At 42.9% G+C, this 20,594-nt stretch overlaps 2 protein-coding genes across 2 annotated transcripts in view; both read right to left on the reverse strand.

Moving 5' to 3' along the window:
• Positions 1 to 1,183: 1,183 nt before the first annotated feature.
• Positions 1,184 to 3,738, reverse strand: hspb9 (heat shock protein, alpha-crystallin-related, 9). Its single transcript, XM_070923937.1, has 2 exons — positions 3,504 to 3,738; positions 1,184 to 1,735 (listed from the first exon to the last, which is right to left on the reverse strand). The coding sequence occupies exons 1-2, from the start codon at positions 3,725 to 3,727 to the stop codon at positions 1,279 to 1,281; spliced, it is 681 nt and encodes a 226-aa protein (XP_070780038.1). The 5' UTR covers positions 3,728 to 3,738; the 3' UTR covers positions 1,184 to 1,278.
• Positions 3,739 to 8,076: 4,338 nt separating this feature from the next.
• LOC139299878 (scavenger receptor cysteine-rich domain-containing protein DMBT1-like) overlaps positions 8,077 to 20,594 on the reverse strand; it is a 41,330-nt gene continuing 28,812 nt past the window's right edge. Inside the window, exons 11-16 of the mRNA XM_070922818.1 lie at positions 14,412 to 14,726; positions 11,839 to 12,138; positions 11,143 to 11,436; positions 9,943 to 10,266; positions 8,544 to 8,681; positions 8,077 to 8,456 (exon numbers count right to left, since the gene is read on the reverse strand). Of these exons, the coding sequence (XP_070778919.1) occupies positions 8,077 to 8,456; positions 8,544 to 8,681; positions 9,943 to 10,266; positions 11,143 to 11,436; positions 11,839 to 12,138; positions 14,412 to 14,726 (1,751 nt within the window). The remainder of the gene's footprint in view (positions 8,457 to 8,543; positions 8,682 to 9,942; positions 10,267 to 11,142; positions 11,437 to 11,838; positions 12,139 to 14,411; positions 14,727 to 20,594) is intronic.

Raw genomic sequence — 20,594 nt, forward strand, 5'->3', positions numbered from 1 at the left:
CTTATCTTAATATTCACTGGCAGTACGATTGTTCCCTCAAAGCATCAAATTGATTTAATATTGGCACATAATGAATTACTTATCGAAATATATTTCCACATTTGTTTCCCCCCCCCCGACTAATAACGAGGATTATATCGCATTACGTGCGCTTTGTGCTTTGTGGGTCAATGAATGACAATTAACGCATTGCTGCCTTTAGCAGTTTACACTGACCAGCAGCTCCGTAGCTGGGTGGGATGACACGTCGTTGCCAAACGGCAGAGGACTCGTGACTAGTGTTTTCTAATGTACTGTGAAACGCGCCGGTTTGCACATGAGCGCCAGCACATCCTTCCCGTTACTGCCACAGCGAAATGAGAGAACTTCGTCAAAGGGTCAGTTAAAAAAACTAAAAAAAGAACCAAAAAAATATGTATTCTAACGTTCCTCGAGTGGTGTTTAGAAATGCAGATAGCGTTGGTTTTATTCACCCGTGTTTTTTAGATATCTGTCTCGGAGCTTTCCGCAATGCGATGGAGGTCGATGGACTCGTACTTGACTGCACCAAAAGTTGTTTTAATGAACGAATAAGTAGTTTTTTTTTTGTATGTTGAGCGTCACTAAACTGAATTCCATTTACCTCGACTGGCATGCCAGCAGATGAAACCGAAATGGCACGGCTAGAGATAAGTAAGATAAGTTCTTTTTGGTCTATAGGTTCTCTCCTCTCCTGGCGTCGTTCCTCCTAATGCCTTCATTTCTTCTCCCCTCTGCTGTGACGCCCGCGGGGCAGGACTCATAAAACATTAAACCGCCGCTTTTGTTTGTCACCTGCTCCCAACAAATCACTTCTCCCCAGGAAATCAAATGTCACCGGAACCTTTTAGAGTTACTAATTTAGTCACCTGAGGGGAGTCAAACCATAATGCCAGCATTTAGGAACTCTTCTTTTCTTTTCCCCTCCTCCCTCCTTTCTGCCTCCCCCCCCCCCCCCCCCCCCACTCGGTCCGTCCTCTGTGTGCGAGTTGGTTGCTGGCACCACCGTGTGGACACAAAAGTCCACAACAAAAGCAGTTATCCATTTATTCAATCAATCCCCGCCCCCTGCAGACACCACTGTACTAATAGAATACCACTTTATTTTTCAACAGTTTATACAAATTGCAAATAATTACAAAATAAATATATTTAGTGATGGTGAAGTTTTCTCATTAAAGGCAGTCTTTTAGTGTGTGTGTGTGTGTGTGTGTGTTTTGGCATAAAAACATTTTTTTTATTAAAAAGAGTGTTTGTGCATTAGTCCGTGTGTTCCTCCTCTGTCTTGGCAACGGGAAATTCCAGTGACGTCCTGAACCGAACGGGCACCTGGCGCTCCTCGCCGATTGGCTGCTTGGCCACAGGGGCGTGGATGCGCAGCTGTCCATCATCCATCAGGGAGCAGGAGAGGCCGGACAGGTCCAGGTGGGCGGGAAGGTCGATCTTCTGGACAAATCCCATCTGAGACGAGGCTGAGGAGCAGAAGGAGGCGCGGGAGGAGGTGGAGGAGCAGGACTGGCTCTCCTCCGCCCCGGCCTGCTTCATGGCCACCACCGCCAGGCTACGCCCCTCCAGTTTGACAGTGATGTCATTGGGGGCGTAACCGCGAGCATCTAGGGTCACTAGGAGGTCGCCGTTGTTTTCCGTGGCCGGCTGAGCTTCCTTGTGCAGCTCTTTGCTGGGAGTCTCTCCCTGCTGCTCTTTGCCATCACTCAGCCTGAAAGAGAACCGGAATCTGGATCAGAATCAGCTCGGTGATTCCACTGGTGTCTAAGGGCGTTTTCAAACCTGCGTTGTTTAGCGCGGTGGCATCAAACTCCCTGTTTTCCCTCTCAGTATGATTTGCTCGGGCGGATCCGAGCACAGCAATTGGACTCGTGCGCAGACAAAAACAACTGCACCAAGACCTTTAAGAGGAAGAGGTCTCGGTCCGGTTGCAAATGTAGTAGGATAGAAATGCTACATGTTCAGTTTTTATGTGGAAACAGACACCCCCCCTAATTTTTGTCTTATTATTGTATCAATCTAACACGAACATTGTGAGTCTGAATTTAAGGGTAATACACCTCCATACCAGAAGATGGCGCTCTGATGCCTCTGGATCCAGTAGGGAGACGTTTTAAGAGTTCGCTCTGCTCGTGCGCAGCTCAGTAATAAACACGCTGTGGCTGGAGCAAGAAGCTAACTTTAGTCCTCTCTCTCATTAATCCACAGGTACGGTAAAAACTGTTATTCTTTGTTTCGTGGTTTCTGTATCTAAGATGGGTGAAATATGAACAGTTATTTGATGTTTCAACTGTGGTTAGAAAAGTTTTAAGAAGTTTTGGTGTGGCACTGTAGTTGCTTTGACGAACGTCGTCGCGCTGAGTATTTTTTTATGAACAAGTTACACCGTAACTTTGTAAGCATAAGAAATTGTTAACATGCTGTAACTTAAAGGAATGTGTTGTAATGTTGCTTAGATTATTATACTGTCTGTGGTGAGTGAGCGACGTTACAGTTGCACTATGTTGATTCTGTTTTTTTTATATGCTGTTGGCGCGCCATTTTGCTAGACGCCATTGCTAAGGTTAAGCGTGTTAGTGAGCACATGCGATAGTACTGAAAATAAGTAAATGTGTATTTAGCTAATCTTAAATGATTATCACTGTTCTGGGAGAATCAGCACAGGAGTTAGGTGTATGTGTTTAGAGTTATTTTATTTTTGATGCACGTTAATATTTTGAGTTTATTTGTGATATGCTTTAAGTCTTTTGAGTCTATGTACATTTACTTTTCATTTGATTTACATTTTCTATTGCTTTACGGATTTACTACTTACTCCGATTTATGGATTGTGTAATTTATTTTTTTCTATGCACTTGGAAAGATTTGATTGCATGAATAATATAGGTTGCAGTCAGTAATAAACACGCTGTGGCTGGAGCAAGAAGCTAACTTTAGTCCTCTCTCTCATTAATCCACAGCTGATATTAGGCTACACAGGCCTCCTCAGCTTGTGTATCCTTTGCTACCGGCCTAGATTTCCCCTAGGTCTGGTGCCGGTAACACAAACAAGCTCTGGAGTGGTTCGTTTGTGGCGGGAATGTGGTCTTCGATTTGACCAAACTCTGAGCTTAAAGGCTCCCATAGCCTGCTGCGTTTTGCATGCGAAAGTTGCTAACAGCTACCAGAGACTGAATTGAGGTCTGATCTGGACTAGAAACAAAGTATGCCGCCTTCTCAATATTTGGGCAGAAAGGACCTTCTTCCTGAGTTTACTCTCTCGCTGCCACCATAGACACATCTAACCATCTGACAGCTGCGCTCATACGTTCTCGCAAGACTTTTAGTGATGCATCTTGGTTTGCTTGAAGAAACCGAACCAACTTTACCAACTCATCCATGGATTCGGACCAGAACAAACCAACTCTAGGCTTGAAAACGCCTTAAGACCTAGCCAATCAGGTGTATCCACTGCTGAGGTACACAGTGACTATACATACCTCGCCAAAGTGGAAGAAATGAGAGGCAACTGGCCAAGTTTGAGCAGGCTGGGCCCGTCGTGGAGCTCCCTCAGGAGGCTGTCGGCCAGCCTGGCTCTCTGGTTGAAGAAGTCCTGCTGCAGTGAGGAGAGGGCCTCGTGACGCAGCGGCCACAGCAGCCTCTCCTGGCTGAAGAAAGGGTCGTCGCCAAACAGGCTGGCCAAGGCTGCATGCTGGGACATCATGTCGCCGTCGGAGGGCGGTTCTCGACAAAAGCTCGACTTCGTTTATAAGGCAACCCGGGAGCGCGGTGTGTCGTGGCCTCTTTGCTGCTTGGTTGCAGATTCCCTTCTCTCAGACTTGATATCTTTGAGAGCTGAGAGTTTCCAGAGTTTCTTCTTCTGTCAGGTAGTTTGGGACATTACTCAGGGCTTCTCTCCTTTATATACCCCAGCTGCCCAGCTCCGTCCCTCCCACCGGGCTATTTACACCCCATGAGCTCACTGCTGTTTGTTAGCGTGTGCCCCGGCGAGGTCAGGAATGCCCTGCAACTCATCAAAAGGCTAAAGACAGCTCATGGTCATATCCTGTTTGGGTTTGTGTGCATGTGGCCGTGTTCACACACACATATCTCTGACTTTTACGTCCTAATATATGATGTAGATACAAATGGCAAAATACATAATAATACTTTCAAGAAATATTACATGGTCTCAATCGTGGAGACAAGCATAGTTGACATAAATATTTAGATTTTGCCTCATTTCAACATAGGCGATGTATGGAAGCCCATTTCTGCCAAGACAAAATAGAATAATGGTGAAAACATTTGGATGATAAAAGTACTCCTGATAAAAGTTTGTTTTAACACTCCTTGCTTTGCTTTCATGCCAAGAGTTAGATGGAAAGCTTGATACCACTCTCATGCCTGTAAGCTAAATATGAAGCAGCCGCCAGCATAGCTTAGCATACATACATCCCAGGCTAATTCGTGCCCACTCGCATATTCCCATTGACTTTCACTTGTGGCACAAAATTTGTGTCCATGCTGTCTGAACACACGGCTACATCTCGGTTCTTGTATGCTAAAAAACCGAGACATAACACGTTAATTATTTAGCTATAGAGGTGCTGGTGGGTGGAATTTGTTATGTTTGCACAGAGCAAACCTGTTTCCGGCCACCATGCTAAGCTAAGCTAACAGGCTGCTGGCGATAGCTTCACGTGTACCGTGCAAACACGAGGGTGGTATCAATCTTCTCGTCCCATCGTCCACGGCTGGCATTAGGTCGAACAATGAGACACAACAAGTGAAATTCACTTTATTGCCAGCTAATGAAATGATGTAACACATACTGTAACTAAAGTGTGTTTGAATCAAGAGGGAAAAGTGCAGGTATTAGCACAGATTTGCGATCTGCCTTTTCATTGTTTATGTGCCATATGGTGCACGTACATTGCACAACGGATATGAAGAACTGAGCGTGTAGACCAGTAGTGTGAACAAGGCCCGTCTCGTCTCAGGTTACAAGGCTTCATCACTGCTTCTTCGAGGGATGAGCTCAGGGCGCTAACATTACCCAGAGTCTGTCTGCATGTGTGTGTGTGTGTGTGTGTGTGTGTGTGTGTGTGTGTGAAAGCGGCGTGCTAACGTTACAAGGAGCCTGTGTCATATCTATTTGTGTCTGTCCAGGCGTCATACTGTAAAACTGCCTTCACGTCATTGGCTCACACAGCGAACTGGCTCGCGTGTGATTGGCTGACAACAGCTGCTTTCGATGTGTGCTGAGACAAAATAGACAAACGTCACATCAACCCATCTATTTTTCAGGTGATCGTTTACATATTGTTTTGTAATTTTATCAACAGTGTTAGTACTGATGAATTCCCAACCCAATACAACCTCCAAGCATTTAACACTGCTGTTGTTGAGTGTTTCGTTTTTGTTGACAGGGGTGTCACAGGGGTGATTCAGCTGTGGTCGTTTTTAGGCTTTGTGCTTTTGTTGTATTGGATTACATGATGTGTTTATGGCAATTGGGATACACACAATTGGACTGAAGTTGGGTAGATGAAGACATCATCAGCCCGAAGAAAAGACAGATAGTAATCTTTAAGTCATCCAGAGGGCTACCGCAAAAAAAAGTGTGTCAGTGAACCAGGGGATGCCAGGGACAGAAATAGAAAGGGAGATTCAAGATGGCTGCCGATTCCTCAGCTCTAAACTACTGGGTTATTTTAACCCCACCCATCCCGGTCTGGTCATTATTTGCGGTTGTATGAGACCATCCAGCTTAAGACTCCCCATGGTCGTACCTGGGTTATGTGTGTATGTGCAACAAGATGGGCAAGAATACTTCGAATAAATTCCGCAAGAACTTTATTTTAATAAAATCAAAGTATAGAAAAGGTATATGTTTGACATAAAACACTTACATTTAACATTGTGTGCCTTTAAAACCACATTTTAGAATAAATGTACAATTTCAATTCCAAATAGTAAAAAAAAAACAATATTCCCCAACACAAATATATTTAAAAACATCATTTACCTCCATTACTGATACACTCCCTTTATACTTGAACACCTGAACCTGAAACCCTTTTATTATCATTGAAAATAAAAGATATTTATCATCACATAGAATAATGTTGTTGATAACACTGAGGGGAATAGTTCAACATTTTGGGAAATACGCTTATTCGCTTCCTTCTTGCTGAAAGTTAGATAGGAAGATTGATACAGATTAGCTTAGCTTAGCACAAAGACCCGAAAACACATGGGAAACAGCTAGCCTGGCTCTATCCAAGGTAACAAATTTGCTAATTAACAATTAATTAACTAATATCTCATTTGGCTAGCAGTTTCTCCCTGTTTCCAGGCTTTGTGCTAAGCTAATCAACAGCTGGCAGTGGCTTTATATTTAGCATACAGAAATGAGTGTGGTTTCAAAGTGAAAAGTTGATTCCTTTAACTATGACTTTCATAATACAAGAAGCTAAATGTAGACGTAGATAAGCTAGTATATATATTATAATATATATAATAAATGATTTTAAAGGAAATGTTGTGGTCAACCACAGTGAAGAGGTTTTAAGTAAAACAAAATGGGTTTCAAAGAAACAACTTAGATGGTTATCCAAGAAAACAATGAAAAACTATTATGTTTTCATGAAAAACTTGCACAAAATAAATATTTAAGGACCTAATATATTATATGTTAAATAAAATATCTAAATGGATTTCTTTTGTACATTCTGTAGATTTGGCTTGATTACCCTCTTAGAGGGCCATATTTGCTTTGTTGGGCCCCGATTGACTACATAATGAAGCTGCCACCTTGCCACGTAGCAGCTTCATTGGTAATCTAGCCTTGGCTGTACATAAATGCTGCACAGAACAACTGTTTTACGTAAACCATCCTAACTGTCATGTGAAAATGTGTGATGGTTTTGAAAATGATGGCATTTTACACAAAATATGCCGAGGAGTCACGACGGCCAAAACTGCCTCCTTGTCAGAAGACAAACCTTTTGCTAGTGTTAAAATATAACAAGACTAAGGGTCTGGGAGCAACATCTGAACTAAACGCTAACCTGAGCATAATGACATGCTCACAATGACAATGTTAACATGCTGATGTTTAGCTGCTATAATGTCTACCATGTTCACTATTTTTGTGTTAGCTTGCTAACATGCACTAGTTAGGGCTAACCACAAAGTACAGCTGATGTTGACGGAAATACCATTACTTTAACTACTTAAGTTTAGGTATTTGGTCATAAATCAAAACATTTGACCAATTGAAATGTTTCCGGGTGATTGGGGTTAGGGGACAAGTAAAAGGATCACCAAAGGTACCATTAATCCTGAGGGGCATGTCTGTACCAAATGGCAATCTATCCAATAGCTGTTGACACATTTCACTCAAAACCGCCAATGTCAAACATCATACCATGGACCTTATGAAGTGAGGGGATCACTAGTCTCGCATAGGGTTGAGCCAGGGTCCAAGGTATGGAGACAGGTCTGACTCAGCCCATCGTCGTTCTGGGATAGGGGAAAAAAAACGCTCTGGCTTGTTTGTATTTATTTAAACCAATCATAATTGCCTTGGGCGGCGCTAAGTCCAGGATGCAGCGCCGGTGCCGGTACCGGTGCCGATCCCGCTAAAGAAAACACTACATAAGGATGACGTATGTAGACTACATGATTTTACAACGTTTACTGTTAAAAAAAAAGACAAACACAACTTGTTCATCGGTGTCCAAGAGGTGAAGCCTACCTATACTTTAGCTCTGGAGGAGCTCACTGGACCCGTTAAAACCTCCGACTCTGAAAACAGTAACGCTTCACTTCGCGGAAGGGGAGGTAGAATGGCGACTGAAATAGTTGCCAGACTTATTCCAGCAGTCTACATCCGGTGAGTCAGACTGGGGGATCACCAAAGTCAGAGAATTCATCCTCTGGGGACCATGAAGGTCTGTGGCATATTTCCGTGTGGCCTAACTGACCGGCCAACAGACGGGCATTGCCATCCCTTGAACCGCTGTTGTCTTTCTGCTATAATGTTGCCTCATGCCTCCATTTACGCTATACTATATTTATGTCCTCCTGTTCTCCATAAATGGCCACAGATAATTCGCCAAATGGCTCGGTTACATTTTCATAGTCATTTTCACCATCACTGCTTTCTTCTTCTTCTTCATCATCATCATCATCATCATCGTCTTCTTCTTCTTCTGAGCTTTCCTCTACACTGAAACAGACCTCCTCAGCCTTTATACAACCGACACCGGGGTCCGCTTCCTCATAATCATGATCACTTTCTGGGTCCTCATAATCATCACTCTCCTCTTCTTCCACGCTCCCTGCTTCCTCTCTGAGTTTCCTCTTGGTGTATACTGGGTCAACATTCACATAGTCCTCCTCCTCTTCATTGTTTTCATATTCGTTACTGGCTCTGACAGCCACTGAAACACAAGCAAAATGTTTCATGAATGTCGGAATCAATTCTTTGCAAGCTTTCAAGCACAGACACCGGACGAAAGTGTACGCACGTTGAGTTTGGACGAGGGCTCCAGAGTGCCTGGCTCGCCGTCGTCTTCTCCTGGTGACCAGACAGACCACCGCCAAGACCAGCAGGAGCAGCAGCAGACCTCCAGCAGCTAGTGAGGAGACCAGCGGCAACAAAGGCACTGGGAGAGAAAAAACATTTAAAGGTTTGTCCTGAAAATTGTGTCCCATTTCCCCATTGGGATTAATAATGTACTCCTTCTATCTCTCGAGTAGCAGTCCCTGCCTCAACCTTTTTATATTCTTGGATAGCTATGATGAGATGATTTACTATATTGCTGGTATTTGAGGGATGAATAACGTGGATATATAAATCTACTGAGCCCTCATATCTACATTGTATCTGTTTTGGCTAAACTACAATGACAGTGGTACTAAACTTTTCTCAATGCGTCTCTTGAACAAAACGGCGTTACTATAAACTGGCATTTCATCACTAGACGAACTTTGGTCACAATACAGCGAACCTAGATTCAACTATTACAGAGACATTTTCTCAATCAATGTTCAACCCCAGCGAGTCTTTCCTTGGATCTTTTCTCAGCTTCCCAAATCAGCGGAGTAAACACAGTCATGGCTTGGCAGACAGACGACGCAAACCCCTGCTGATGAAAATTCCAGCACTCCTATACGAGGCAAACCAGCGACCACCGTTGATACCCTTGGAACAACTCGAGAAACTCGACAAACTTACGATTTAGAAACTAGCAGAAGCTGCCAACCTGGAAAAACATGGTTACACCCGAAACCGAGGAGCTGAAAAAAAGCTGTTGCTGAAACACAGACTGAACGTGACCAACGTTAAAGAAGAGAACCTTCCTCCGAAAGAATCCCTGCAATCATCTACAAACCAGTTCAATGATAGACAACCTAACATTCAAGGGAATCAAAGACGAGAACAATGAAATCCCAGAGGAATTGTTAAAGACCTTCACGAAGTTTGAAAAGAGTTCAACACCTTGGAAAAGAGAAAACGTACGCGAGTGCACTGCAAACCATCCATCGCACCCGAACCCATCGTCGCCAAGTTTCAACATTTTAAGCAGGGGCAATGCACTCGAACTCTTGGTAAAAGACTCAAAGGCAAGCCTTTCGGGATAAATGGACACCCCCCACCCCCACTACATCATCTATTCAGTGGTGCAGCCATTGAAAATATCATCATGGAACATAAGCCACAGTGACTGAAGCGTCCCATCAGTCATAGTGTTTTAGTCATATTTTCATTTTTTTCTTATTTGCACACTCAGACTGCAGTGAAATCCAGATAATGAAAAAAATAAGAGATGTGTCAGGAGAGGTCAAGAAGCCACAGGCTTAGGCTACGTAGCATTCAGCTATAAAATACCGCAACATTTAGTTTGAATTCTACATTCTACTTACTTTTAATGACGACAAGAATCGGTGCAGTCACGGGAAAAGTGAACTTCCTTGAGGACAGTGTGACTTCGTACACACAGCTGTAGTTGCCCTGGTGTTCATACTCGGCTACAGGGAAGTTAAAGGAGGCCGACTGGTTGACCGCTGGCTCGGTGTAGGTGACGTTGGAGCCAGAGGAGATGAGAGAGAAAACACCTCCAGGATAGGTGGAGATAAGGGAGCAGGTGATGACCAAGCTGTAACCCCTGGTGACCTCTGCACCTTCAAGACCCCAGACCAGCCCCCTGTTGGGAGATGTCAGGGAGATGCTGGGCGGCTGCAGTGGCACTGGGTAGTAAAAAAGAAAAAAAAAGAAAAGAAGGGACAACAGCATTAAGAGAATATAAAACAAAGATGAGCTCAAGATGGATTCTGCACACACAAAAGATGTACTAACAAAAAAACAGTTTGAATGAAAAATGTACAAGCAACATTTCCTTCATAAAACATTTTCAAAGCTCATTTTTGAAAGGTGATCCTGCTTTGTTTACTTCCATGTTTGCGAGCCTAGCAGCTTTCTTCTTCTCTGCCTTTGTTGGCGCGTTTCTGTGGTTGGTCACGGCCACCAACTGTCCGTCAGTGGAATGGTGTGAAACCATGGCAGGATGTAAATCATGCTGCCTGCATGCACACGATACAAACTCCAAATGCTCCCAGCACAACCACACCACAGAAATGTTTGGCTAGACAGCAAAAGAAAGTTTTTTCCACAATACATTTAACTGTATATTTTATATTCATCACCCATCGTGATGGTGTAAATGCTGTTTTAAAGAATTCTCTACGAAATCCCTGAATTTGATTTTAACGTAACCTTTTTTTTTTTTTGCCTAAAAACACTCACATTTAAAAGACACTGGACTCTTGAATGAATTTTAATTGCACAAATGTAACGACAAGTGCAAAGCGGAGGGTCTTGGGTGCACAGGCTGTGTGGCCTTTAACAGTTCTCTCTTGTCTGCAATTGTAGAATGCAAACCGGTCATTAAATATCCTGGAAACAACACAGAGGACGTCCTACTGTCATCAGACGTATGACCTCTCCAGCTCGATTTAATGGTCTTGCTATATTACTGCACTGTGTTTCTTTGTTTTCTTATTGTTACTGTTGCTATTCTGGGTTAGTTGTTGTGTTGCCTTATTTTATTTATTTATTCGTCTTACCAGTAACAGAGAGTCTGACAGGGTCACTTAAGGGGGAGCTGAAGTCTCGACTTGAAACCCTTGTCTGATACTGACACCGGTACGATCCCTCGTTTTCAAAGTTGACTCTGAGGATGCGGAAGGTGGCGGAGTCGGCACTTGATGTTCGGGTCTCTCTGAATGAGCCCGAGGTCTGCTGCAGAACGAATGTTCCGCCTGAATGCTGAGTTGAGATCGAACAAGTGACGCCGACGTCCTGACCCCACGCAGCCTCACCGGCAAGATCCATGGACATGCTGGGCTTTGGGAGGCTCACTGAAAAATAACACAATATCAGAGCGTCGAATGGGTTGGCTTTGAGCTGAGGTGTACTTTTGTCAGTTTTTTTTTTAGTTCAGTAAATTTCCTTTTCATGGCAAAGGGATAGTTCTCCATTTCGGGAAATGGGCTTTTTCGGTTTCTTGCAGAGAGTTAGATGAGTAGATTGATACTCCTTACTGGGAGCACCGAAGTCAGGAAGTTACTGCTGTTTCCCTGTTTCCAGTCGTGATGCTAAGCTAAGCGAACCAGCTGCTGGCAGTAGCTCCATATTCAAAGGACATATCTGAGACAGGTATCAATCTTCTTGGCTAACTCTCAAGAAAGCGATTATGATTTATTTCCCCAAAATATTGAACTATGAAACATCAAGTTCAGGGAATGGATTCATTTCCTTACCAGTAACAGAGAGTCTGACAGAGTCACTTAGGGGGGAGCTGACTTGACTTGAAACCCTTGTCTGATACTGACACTGGTACGATCCCTCGTTATCAAAGTCGACTCTGGGCATGTTGAAGGCGGCAGAGTTGGTACTCGATGCTTTGGTCTTTTGGAATGAACCTGAAGCCTTTATCAAAATGAACGTCACACGTAAAAGCTGTTGCGTTTGAGTCGAGACCGAACAAGTGATGTCGACGTCCTGACCCCAGGTAGCCTCCCCAACAGGACTCATGGAGATGCTGGGCTTTGGGAGGCTCGCTGAAAAAAAAATAGCAACAATAGAATATCAAATGTAATATATATTTGAGCTTGGCTGCATTAACATTCTTTTTCTGTCTTTTTTTGTGCTGAAGCAGTATAATGGGAACTGATGAATGATGGAGCATCCAATGAGTTTGGGATGCACACACTATAAAAATAGCACCAAGTCAAAAGCCTTCTTGGTGTATCTAATGGAAAGCTTAAAGATTTGAGAATTTACAATAATATTAACATTGATTCCCCCCCCCCCCTTTTCATTTCTCTGTGGGAGGGGGGCATTAATTGAGAGCGGCATGCCATTGTGAATGATTGCATCACAAAGTATCACTGGGAGAATGTCTCTCGACTGACAGAAAGAGAGAAGTGAAACAGAAACGTTAACTTCATGCCGCATATGTTGACGGCACAGTCAGAATGGCATGTCTCCTGTATGAAGCATCTGTTCAAGGTGTGCAGATTTCTCCCATTTAAGTCAAGAGATTGGCTCTGCAGGGGGGCGGTTTACTTGCATGATAACAGTAGAAGAGTAGAAGCGCCGCATATGCGAACAAAGAGCCTCCTTTTTGTTTTGTATGTGCTTTTCCTTTCCTTTTTGTGTTTTGGCATTTTGAATTTGGACTGCTGGTCTCCCAATGTTTGCGTTTTCACTTTCGTATGCAGTGTATCTTTAGCCATGCTCGCCGCATCTCATGCAGCGCCATTTGGTACAGGTGCATTCATTCCCAGAGAATGATTCCCACTGCCGATCCCCTGACTTCGCCTCTGGCGCCACCATGAGGTTGGCATTTTTGGTCTTTAATTAAATATCTTGACAACTATTGGATAGCTATTGGATTGCCATAAAATGTTTGTCCAGACGTTCACGGTGGGAGTATAGCTGACCTGTCAGCTACCGCCGTCAGGTCGAAAACGCCATTTATCCAGTGAAATATCTCCCCATCTACAAGAGGGATTGGCAACAGTTTTGTACAGACATTCACATTTCCCAGAGGATAAATCTTTGGTGATCGCCTGACTGTCCTTATAGCACGACCAGCAGGTTGACAATTGTGGTTCAGACTGAGATGTCTCGACAACTGTTGGGAGGGATTGCCGTGCAATTTGGTGTCGCCATTTATGGTCTTTGTGAACTTTGGCGATACTTGAACTTAACGTACAGTCAAAATTCCTTTTTGTCAAAGACTTATTTATTTACCATGAGCATTACATCATCATCATCATGGCTGTAGACTCTACCTAGGATTTGGAGCGTTTTGCATGTGTTGCGGCAATCACCGCATTTCTGGATTTGGAGTGCATTCGCGCTGTTCGTACGGGCCATGATTCGCGGCAGGTGTTCCTTTTGTCCACACACCAATCGCCTCAATGTGAGGTGTAGGGCATTTTCACAAACTCACTGGTTCCCAAATGTCCTAAAGGCAGCAGGGCCAAAACTCCCTTCTTTGTCATGCAGCGAATCACCGAGTTCCTCTCTGTTGACCCCGCGCCCCATACCAGAAGGTGACAAAAAGTCAGTAAAAGAGAAATAAGTTCAGAGAGTTTTTCGTAACACCCAGTCCCAAACAAGGCTATTGTTGTTGCTTTTGATGGTATTATTATTATTAGTAGTAGTAGTAATAATAACTACATATAAGAGAAACCATTAAAAAAATGTCTCACCTGAACAGACCACACCGGCGTCCTCACTGTGTCCACAGTTGTGTGTCCCAAATCCTTTGTGCTGACACTGAGTTAGAGACCTTTCGCTTCCCGAACAGGCCACATCGTCAAGCCAGATTTGTCCGGTTCCCTCACCAAAGTGGGCCGACTGGGCAGCACTCTGTGCCGCACCACAGCCCAGCTCCCTACACGCTACCTCAGCATCATTTAACTCCCAGTCGTCATCGCAGACTGTTCCCCAGGCGTTGTTGTAGTAGATCTCAACCCTTCCAGAGCACAGAGTGGACCCAGACAATCTGGCCGGCACACCTGGGCACAGAGCACAGCGGACAAACCATTACTGGACTTCTACGAGTAAGATGTGAACGCTCTTCACAGTAGATCAAACACTCGATAAACTTCGTCACCTACATTGCAGCGTATTAAGCAACATTTCACACTTGCTATTCCGCTCTTCAACTCCAAAAGCATGCTGCAGGGTGTGGTTACCAGCTCTTTTCCAGTGCTGCATCCAAACAGCTTTTACTCGCATCACAATGACTAGGCAACAGAGCTGTTAAGATATACATAACATACATTTATTAAAAATACTTTTCCAAAGGTTGTCTCACCTGAACAGACCACACCAGCGTCCTCACTGTGTCCACAGTTGTGTGTCCCAAATCCTTTGTGCTGACACTCAGCTAGAGACCTTTCGCTTCCTGAACAGGCCACATCGTCAAGCCAGATTTGTCCAGTTCCTTGACCAAAGTTGGCCGACTGAGTTGCAGTCAGTGCCGTCCCACAGCCTAGCTGTCTGCACACCACCGTGGCATCATTTAGGTCCCAGCTGTCATCGCAGACTGTTCCCCAGGCGCCGTTGTGATAGATCTCAACTCTTCCAGAGCACCGAGTGGACCCAGACCCGTCTAATCTGATCTGACCGTCTATCATACACATAGGAAGTAACATACAACATCGAAACATTTTACACTGAAAGTACTGAAAAGTTCTGAAAACTAGGACGATGTTATGCATGACACAGGAGAACGGACTGACCTGCAGCAGGTGAAGAAGAGGTCAAGAGGAAAGAGACTATAGGGGAGAAGAAAATGATATCGTAACATTACATTCAGTGAGCTGAAAAGTACAGAGATAAAAGTTGGCCCTGTTTCTGTTTTAGGTTCCCTTTTTTATTTCAATGAAGAGAAGGATCTTTAAATGGAAAAACTGGTCTTCCACTTATTTTCTATACAATGCAATAAAACTGCTATACTGTACTAAGCTGCTTTCCGAATGAAATTCTGGAACGTGTGTCTTACCCAGGGTCAAATAGCGAAGGTTTCTCTGTTGTATGCTCCCCATGACTGACACACAAGGTCTGCTGTGTGTCATTTATCAGTGACAGCACAGACGACAGAAAACTGAACTAAAAACCACGGTGCACAGAAGCACTTCGCTCTGCTCCTCCTTCGTGGAACACTTCCTCTTTCGCTTTCTGGTGGTTTATGTTTTTTGTAAGTTTTCAACAAATCTAAAGAGTCCTAAAACTCAGCAGCTCTAAACCAATCAAAATATACAAAAACTGCAGCTCTCAAGCAACACATATTCATTCTGCATATTAAAATTGTTGATCAACAGAAAGTTCAACAACTCTGTCAGCTTTATCTCTTCCTCATCTGTTACCATATTTGTGCATAAAGGGAGCACAAAACTCACTTTTAAATACATGCACTCCACTTCTGAGCTACTGCCTCTGTAAATGTACTTACTAATTATTGTTATGTGTTACGTCATCCAATTATTTACACAATAAAGTATTTATTTAAAGCTGCATTCATTTAATTTTCCAAAAATCCTCAAATTAAGCCGATACACAGATACACAGCAACCACCAAATTCCTGGGCTGCGTTCAGTCCCAACAGCAAAGCGTTTATTCAAGCGGAAATGGAGGTGCGTTGAACACCCTATTGTGTTACTCGTTTCTCCAATAATACTGACGATAACGATAATGACAAAATGTATTTACAGCACTTTTCAAAACAGAGTTAAAAGTGCAAGTGGTTTACATGGGAGAATAGAAATAAAGAAGAAGAATTCAGCACAATAAAACTTAAATAGAACTGGACCACTAAAAGTACATGGAATGAAATTGAATAAAATACCCAACAATAAAATAATACAAAATAGATCAAAAGTGTGAAATAAACAATTAAAACAGATAAGACATATTAGAAAAAAAAAGTTTAAAAAAATGGCTGACATTATAAAAGGTGTTTTTATGTATAAATATAGTTTTTAAGAGGTGATTTAAAAGAGGGTCTGGACTGAACGGAAGCTTTGGGACACCAAGCATTTGCTTTCTTGTTGACAAGACATTACGTGGTGTAGGTTGCTTTCATCACTGTGTTGGCAGATAATATGTTCTAGTGGGAGCATGTATGTAGAGAACAACAGTGGGCCAAGGATGGAGCCCTGGGGAACACCACAGGTCAGACAAGTCACAGAAGACGAGGCAACAAAGATCATTGATTTCCTTAAGCCAGTTTCAGTGTTGTACAGAAAAAATCTGAAAAATGTCGATTATGAGTATTTCTAAAAGATTATAAAAGAGATCAATCCAGTGGAAAGAGAACTTTAAACTTAAGTTTAAACAGTGACCTTACCTTTGATAAACGAAGAGAGACAGATGAGCATTTCAAGAGTTTGGGTGGACTGGCAATAGAGTAAGGACTGGATTTCTTTGTTTGTTAATACATTTCAATTGTAATTTGTCTGCCCTAAATTAACCTGCAAACATTAGCATATCTAGCTAACTATCTTACTACCTACAATAGTAATCCAGTGTTAGGTCCAAGGTCGGGGGCATTTCATACTACAATGTTTAGTGGGGTTACATTTTATGTTGCATTTCCTGGATACCACTATGTAGACTTATTTCCATGTCCTCTACATGAGTCATCAGCTGGTGTGGATGATGACTTTTCGCCAGGGACGTGCTATAGCCTTAGTCTTTCAGCGAGATATTTGTATATAGCCGGCAAGTGAACATTTAAGAACCATTTAGAGGGCTCTTGTTTCAAAATGAGCCAGTCCAAACATTAAATAGTCGGCCGTAGGCGTCGTTTTCAACCAGCTACTGAAACTGACTGAGTTCCCCTCAGCCCCTGTCTCCAGCCCTTGCTCACTTCTCCCAGGCCGTGTTTTTCCCTCCCACTCCCCAGACCTGCTATTCTTGAGCCGTCCACCAGGTGCCCTCATTCACTCGCTCACCTGTTGTCACTTCCCTCATCAGCCCTGCAGTCACCTGCGCACCTGTGTTCACTCCCCTCATCAGCCACTCACCACTAGTACCGGTCCGGGTTTTTTTTACTTATTTAATTAGCTCTTGTCTGTTCGTTTTATTCATTTCGATCGCTTTTATTTTCATACATGACACTTTGTCTTGTCTCCCCGTGTCTTTTATTGCTTTGCTCTGTTTTATGTATGTACAGCACTTTGTAACTCTGTTTGTGTGTGCTATATAAATAAAGTTATTATTCATATTTGTTCCTTGCCAGTTCGTTATATGTTATGTTGCTTTTTGCGTCTTCCACCTGTTTGTGAGTTGTTTGCCTGTGCTGGACTGCTTTCCCGGTTTGGACCTTTGCCTTCCTCACTTTTCTGTAACTCTTTGTCCCCCCTGGTTTTGTTAATTAAATCGTCTTTTCTGCATTTTGGCCCTATTTCCCGTGTTCCTTGCCATCCTGCTTATGCAGCTGTGACAACCTCCGCCTCAAATCAAGGACAAATTGTTTAGAAAGTTACAAAGAATTTTGATGATAAATCTGCCACCATTTTTACTATAAAATGCATATGTACACTGCGAAAACGGAAAGCTATAAGTACCTGAGTTATAAGTTCTCTCATGCAATAGACTAATACTCTGTTGACTGACGGCTCATCTTCTTGCAAGAATATAATAAATACAAAAAAGATAATTCTGTTGGATCAATTCTCTTTATTTCCAGTATAAATATTTCCACTACACTGCTCACTCTTGTCTTAATTCTGTTTTGGTCCCCACCAACTGTTTAAACATCTGGCTCTTTCATCTGTGGACTGTATGTTCTCCTCAGATACTCTATTGAAATACGTTTTGTTTGTTTGGTGGCAAAAGTACAAATATTTTCAACAGTAACCAATGTTCAAAACCTGTAGCTACAACCTGAATATCCGCGCGGCACAGAATCTGAAATGCTGAACATATTTTGCTAAATAAACATACACGATTCTGCACTAATTTTCGTTAACATTCGTAGTAAAGCTTGAGATATAGTTATAGCCTTATGATATAGTGTGCATGCAATGGTGTCAAACACTATGGGAACTATTTAATTTAACTTCAAAACAGCGTACAGATAAGTTTGTCGATTCATGGGTTTACATAATACATGTTCTTGGTTACATTAATGTAATGAGGGGTTTGGGTAGATGCCTGTCATGTATGTTGGTCTGCAAACCCACATAGCACTAACAGCAGTTTGCCTGCCAGCTCATGTTTTACTCACCAAAAACCAGTCTCGGTGTGAGTTTCACCATGCTGAGGGTTAGTATAGACACAGAGAGGCAGTGTATAGTGTGGTTTGCTGCTCACTCACACATACTGCGAGTACACTATGCACAGCAGAACATGAAGAATCATTTGTAGGTTAGCATTTCACAGAATTTTGTTAAAGCCACAAAGCCAAATGTTCCTCCTCTCCAACAGCAGGGAAGAATAACACAAACTCATCATTAACACAAAGCCCAGCTGAGGAGTATCACTTCCTCATAATGCCCTTTTTCAACAATTAAAGGACTTGACAATTTATGTGGCGCTTTCAATTTTGGCAAAAGAAAAGCTAAGAACATAAGTTTCAGTTTTCCACATCACAAAGAGATGTCAAAATTCAGTATGAACCCGTGTGAATATTTAACCCGTGCATGTGATTAAAACTCCATCACGGATTGTTTGGCAGTAAAGTGTAAAGTTGATATGGCACATTTGTTTTAGCAAAGAGCCATCATATGACATCCTATAGTAGCAGCAGGCCTGGCAACAAAACATTACAACAATCAAGTCTGGATGAACCAAAAGCATGAATTAGGATCTCTGACCTCATTTTAGCTCATGTTGGGTATGTGGATAAAGGCCGTCTTGAGTGTGCTGATCTAAAGAGAGGGTAGTAACTGCGCGTTACTGTTTTCAAAGTCGGTGGTTTTAACAGGTCCAGTGAGCTTCTCCAGAGCTAAAGTCTAGGTAGGCTTCGCCTCTAGGACACCATGTGCAAATGTTTCACCAAAACAAGTTCCCCTCAGATATTATTTTGCAAGGGCAGCACCGCTGCATCCTGAGCTTAGCGCCACCCAAGATGATTGTGATTGACTTCAAGAAAAACAAACAAGCCAGAGCTTTTTTTCCCCCATATCCCAGAATGACAATGGGTTGAGCCAGACTACATGACTTCTAGTTTTTCACAGCTGACAAGCAGACCTCTGATTTAGTCATTCGGAAATGATCAGGCACATACAGTTGAGTATCGTCAGCGTAGCAGTGGAAATGAATTCCATGACATACCTAGGCAGTCAGATTACCTAACGCGTGGTGTCCGGTATAATGTAAGAAAATAATAAACAAAATAAGCCTACCGCCCAGATCCGATAGCCACTAAACAAGTGCCTCATATGAGTTAACATTATTTTACACACACCAAAAGACCCAAGTTAACTTCAGAGTTAACCATCAATCACAAACGGTTAATATCATCTTGAACGATGGATCAAACAGGCTTGTGAATGGTGGCTGGAACCAGTGATGAAAAAGAGGAGGACTAGCCGTATGGGTGGTCCAGAGGGTGGGGGGGGGGGGGGGGGGTTCCCTGTGTAGGAGCAGATGCCAAGTTGACCAGCTGAAAACTGAAAAAGACTGCACCACAGTAACACATAATGATACAAAGAGCTGCCACCCAAAGACCGTAACACATCGTATCAAAGAATATTTGACCACATGTGCAGTAAGGAGATCATTGTGTGAAAGGATAGAGCCTCTGAGATCTGGCTCTAGGCTGAAATTCTTCAAAATCATGGATGTTGTAAATTGTAAAACTGATTAATTGACAATATCACAGTCACCTAAAATTTTGATAAATATCCTCATGTTTACTAAATAGTTGGGTTACATTTTCATAGACTTTTTCATCATCACCGTTTTCTTCTTCATCTACTCGTCTCTCTCTGTTGTCCTCTATATTAACAAACTCCTCTGCAGCATGTGTATAATTGTGTGCAATCTCCTCTGGCTCAGCGTTCGCATAGTCTCCAGGGTGCCTGGCTCGTTGTCTTCTCCTGAGTACCAGACAGACCACCACCAAGACCAGCAGGAGCAGCAGCAGACCCCCAGCAGCTGCTGAGGAGATCAGCGGCAACAAAGGCACTAGAAGAGAAAAACATTTCAAAGTTTATCCTTAAAACTATCCATCATTCTTTGGCTGGTGTAAAGAGGAGGATGTGCCGTGGAGCAGATGGGTAAGCCACAACTGAGCCCCGTATTTTACACCTTTCAATTTTGCCAAATCTGCGCCATGGAAAGTCGTGCAGCATGAGCTATCAGCACTTCATGTTTGCACCGTAACAGCGGATGTACAGACTACTATCATCAGATCACTAAATATGATGATCAGGTAGCGAGATGTGAAGTTTTATGTCTTTTAAGGATTTCCATACAGACCGATATCTATTCTTTATCCTCTGTTGCTATCGCTGGAAAGAGCAAGTTATGTATGAAGTGAGTGTG

The sequence above is a fragment of the Enoplosus armatus genome, chromosome 17 (assembly GCF_043641665.1).
Source record: "Enoplosus armatus isolate fEnoArm2 chromosome 17, fEnoArm2.hap1, whole genome shotgun sequence".
Lineage (NCBI taxonomy): Eukaryota > Metazoa > Chordata > Actinopteri > Centrarchiformes > Enoplosidae > Enoplosus > Enoplosus armatus.